This window comes from Azolla caroliniana, unplaced genomic scaffold (genome assembly GCF_043228905.1).
Source record: "Azolla caroliniana isolate FFs.n. ecotype wild unplaced genomic scaffold, voAzoCaro1.0.p SCAF_9, whole genome shotgun sequence".
In the NCBI taxonomy this organism is placed as follows: Eukaryota; Viridiplantae; Streptophyta; class Polypodiopsida; order Salviniales; family Salviniaceae; genus Azolla; species Azolla caroliniana.
The window spans coordinates 170265-174853 of NW_028230444.1; the positions used below are offsets into that span (position 1 = coordinate 170265).

Sequence of the window (4589 nt, forward strand, 5' to 3'; positions counted from 1 at the left end):
GTTGAGCTCATATGTGTATGCTTTATTCACACATAGAGACTTTGTGCTTCAATGTATGAATACCCCTTCTTAGGAAGGAGACACATATCAAGAACACATGCATACTTTGGTCCTATAGGTCAAAATTGGCCTCTTTATGGACAATAAAAAGTCTAATTCTAAATTCTAATTATTGTATTCCGCTCAACTAATTCCTCTTACATGATCCCCCTCTCCTTCTCATTTAGCTCTTTTGCTCATCTCCTCATCCTCTTGTTAGATCTTGAGACATTCATGATAACTTGATCTACTTTATCCCCACACAACCAAGTTCGACCTAATAACTACCCTAGCATGTCTTAGCCTATTAATGGCCTCTCCATAACATCAAAATACGATGCTTCAAGTTTCTATACTTGAGCTCCAACCCACCACATTTATGATGCCACATCGTAGTCATGTCTTGTCGCACATGTTGTAACCAAAGCTAAGTAGATTGTAACAAAAAATTGATGGGATGCACAAAAATTTGCAAATTCATCAATCATGTCCAAGTCATCATCAAACGTCAACATCTATTTACACGTTCGAACTTCAACATCTATTTGCATTACTCAAACGATTCCAAGCACAATCATTATATATCCAAGTCCAGGTCATCATCAAACTTCAACATCTATTTGCATTACTCAAACTATTCCAAGCAATTGGATCTCCTCGTTATGCACAATCATTGGAGGCAAACATTTTGGCATATATAATATTGTATTCTGATTAATCAAGGAAATGAGTTGAATGTTCAAATAGGTCTAGACAAGCATACACCATATTTAGTGTTAAATATGTAATATTTCTTAGGATTTGCAAATTTCTATTAGATATGTTAATCAAGAACAATTTCAAAGATAATGGTCCCTCTCACACATCTTATACAAAAGAAATCAACTATTTACATGGACTTTTGATGCAATCAATATGCTTGACGATTTAATCAAGCTTTTACATCTATTACCATTTCATTGCTTCTTGACTTGAGTAGGCCCTTAATCATGGAAGTTGATGCTTCTAACATTTCACTTGGAATTGTCTTATTGCACATAATGAGTCCCATGTCAAGGAACTTCTAGCAGTTGAGGATGCTCTTGACGAGAATAAATGAAAAGTTCATTAACCACATGTTCTCACACATTGTAAGTTATTGATCATGTATCACACGGGGACACAACAAAGCAAGAGCAAATGCTCTCTCTCAATTCTCATCTCTTGTATGTTTTTCAAAAGAGCCTACAGTTGACCATCAGTAAACAAGTCCTTTTGAGTCTTCATCATCCAATGTGTTTCAATCACTGGATTTTGTCATGACCAAGGCAATGCTAAACATAAAAATGCGATAGCTTATAGTGAATAACATGTTTTATAGTTCTACCTATTGTTCAAAAAGTGACTTGTATGAGTAAACAAAGTTAATAGGTAACCTATTTTATGTAGAAAGTTGCAAGGTGACACAAAATCATGACCTACCTTACTTGGTTGTATGAAAAAGAGGCTTTTGTCTAAATCTAATCACGTATTCCTCATCATTGCTTTTGCTTTTATTTCTTTTTTGTGTTCTATTATCTGTTGATTGTATTGTGCATTAGACAATGACATTGTTTGCTATCCACAATAGATACAATCATTCTTCATTCAATCAATTCAAATATACGTATAGGTGCTTTTGCACAAAACATCTTAGATCGTATTGTTCCATAGCACACATCTTGCTTGAGATCTAGTCACTTGTATGCAATATGATTCATTCAATTGCCAAGATGGTTGCTCATTTGAGTCAATAGTTTGTACATTCCTAATAAAACCTTCTTCTGTTCGAATATGTAGTATTGAAGCGACCCACAAATATTGTATAAATAGCTTAATAATAATCTTCTAAGGAGAAGACCGACAAAAAAACATGGCTTTAAATCTCAAGAATGAACATAATGCTAAAAAATGCACATAAATGACCGTTATAGTATTTTACAATGCATTAACCCTTGCATTGGGATTACTTAAATCTATATGTCTCTCTCCTAGGGCATACCATGTTAGTTTCAGCGACACTAAAACATATGGTGAGTACCTAACAGATTGCCCAAGGTCAACCCCCCAATGGGGATCAATTTGTGGAACACACTTTGTGCACATACAAGGGCATCATCTCCAAAAAATACACCTTCAATTCAATTATAAGGATTGGTACACATATAAAGATACAATTCTGACATCACACCATTTTGACAATCTTCAAGAGCATCAAAGAGGTCTTGTTCAAGAGGAAATCACGTGTCTGGAGGAGGAGCTTATATCGATCGATTGATCGCTCGCCATCCATGAAGACAAGAACTAAATGTGTAAAGAGTTTTGATTATTTTTTTTTGCGTCATTGTAACCGGTTTCATTCCTGATGACAACAGAGGATTGTGTCCGGACACAATGTAGAGGCATAGTGTGAAATGAACAACACCTCAGATAAGCTCCAAACCGGATAGAGAACGTTTCTGAGAGAGAGAGAGAGAGAGAGAAGGTGGGGGTAGGAGAAACAGAGGCGCAGAGCTCTGTTTGTAGGGTCAGAAAACAGAGAGAACATAGTAGGTAGATTGAGATGGCAATGCATTGTCTATGCGAGAATCCTTTTCTTTTGAATTCTCTCTCTTTCCCATCCCTGGGGATCAGACATGGCAATCGCAGATCCTTCATCTCTGTAAAGGCCATTTCATCATCACAACCACCGCCAGCATCTTCTTTTTCTAGGTCGAAGTTCTCTGTTTCTGCAGTCGCAGAAGCATCAGAGGTTAAAGCTGTAGCTCCCCTTGCACCAGAAGGTCTCATCATGAATCTCAAAGTAAGTCATTTATCAGTTCTTATGCTCTATGCAGTGTTTTTTTCTCTCCTGTGTGTGTGGATGATGAACATATGGATATTGTGAGATTCGGAGATATTATACATGATTCTTTCTGTAGACAGCATATATGTGGTATTTTTCTTGTTAAATTTTGAATAACAAATATGTTGCTCTTGATTTATTTTGGTCATGTTTTGAATCCGCATTTTGATATTTTTATCTTGAAATTTGACAGCAAAATGTTGTATCTTTGTTATTACAAGATTTTGTTGTAGTCAGCGTGAAGAGGTATATAATGCATGGAAAACTGTATGCTGCAAGGATAGGATCACACAACCTTGCATATCATTAAAGAGAATATGCTATTGATTCTTCTCTATAATCCTTAATTATATGGTACAAAGCGGATTGTATTGTGCAACAATTATGCTTTATCATTCAAGTGGATGAATCAATGTAATATAAAAAGAATAAACAATCCAGGAAGGTTTGCACCAATACATGTAATATCCTTTCCTTTAAAGGACATGGTCTTGGTCCTTCATTTGGAGTCTATTATATATATGTGGAATTGCATATGGAACAACAAGGGATGTGTTGATTCATATATGATCAGTTTTTGTGTTTTCACAGGTAGAAGGAACTCTCAATGATTCATTGATTCCCAAGGTTACTGAAGCATTGAAGGTAATTCTTATTATGTGCATATTGCTCAATGTGGCATAGAAGTTGTCCATGGAAGGTAAGCTTAATCATCTGTACTTTCTGATTCATTCCTATGCAGAAAATGCAAGGTATATCGAATCTCAAAGTCTACTCATCTGAAGGTGTTGCAACAGTAGAGGTGAGTGTGCTCATCATGTTTTGGGTCATGAATATAATGTTTTGGAAATTTACTAGACTACCAGATGCATCGTAAAACAATTACATCAGAAATACTCCCTATTTAGAAGCAAATTTTACACTATTAAGGGGTGTTCTGTCAGTTTGTATTCAAAAACTTAAGGGTATGCTGGTAAAAACCCACCAAGTTAGGGATGTATTCATAGTTTTTCCCTTTTTATGAATGCAAATGCAAATTTTCATGGCATTTAGTCTTTGTGTCAGTGGCTTGCTTAGTCATATGTTGTGTGTCTTTTGTTGGAAATATTTGTAGTTGTTGAAGCAAACAAACATCCAGGCGACAGGTGAGGCGTCGTCTCTGTTGGAGACAATGCAAGGGGAAGGGTTTAAATTGCAGAATCTGAGCATATGTTTTGATGATCCTGGTGCGGATGGTGATGATGATATTGCTTATGAATATGAGACATCATGATGACAACAAGTTGTAGACCCCATAGGTTCATATCGTTTTTTTACTTCATTCAGCAATGCATTATGCAATGCTCTTGTACAAGTATTGGTTTGTAGAACCACCACCATCATTTTGTTTGAGAAGAGGGAACAATATGTATTTTGAGTGTTCAAACATGGATATTGTTTACAATGGACATTTTATTAACGGATCATCAAAAGTATGATATAAAGGATAAAGCGCTGAAGCGCTGAGTGATAGACTTAGACCATTTGATAAGCTTATCATTGGTACCTTCCCCTTTTGATTGTGTGTGCTATAATGTGAATGAAGATAAGATATATTGTAGTCTTGAATTCACTACCAAAGTCTCAATTGACAATCATTCTAAATGAGTCCATTGATTCACTTACCATATAAAAAGAAATGAGCATC

General features: G+C 35.7%; 1 protein-coding gene across 1 annotated transcript; it reads left to right on the forward strand.

The window, feature by feature from the left end:
• The first annotated feature begins 2530 nt into the window (after positions 1-2530).
• On the forward strand, positions 2531-4355 carry LOC147859667 (Heavy metal transport/detoxification superfamily protein). The gene is made up of 4 exons (XM_087325195.1): positions 2531-2860; positions 3494-3547; positions 3645-3704; positions 4017-4355. Exons 1-4 carry the CDS (start codon positions 2621-2623, stop codon positions 4173-4175), a joined length of 513 nt encoding a protein of 170 aa, XP_087181321.1. The 5' UTR covers positions 2531-2620; the 3' UTR covers positions 4176-4355.
• The last annotated feature ends 234 nt before the right edge of the window (positions 4356-4589 follow it).

Bases quoted from the DNA above. Each gene is read 5' to 3' on its own strand.
- LOC147859667 (XM_087325195.1), top strand. From the start codon at position 2,621: ATGGCAATGCATTGTCTATGCGAGAATCCTTTTCTTTTGAATTCTCTC. The intron at 2,861-3,493 runs GTAAGTCATTTA...GTGTTTTCACAG, and splicing joins GTCTCATCATGAATCTCAAA to GTAGAAGGAACTCTCAATGA. The intron at 3,548-3,644 runs GTAATTCTTATT...ATTCCTATGCAG, and splicing joins AGGTTACTGAAGCATTGAAG to AAAATGCAAGGTATATCGAA.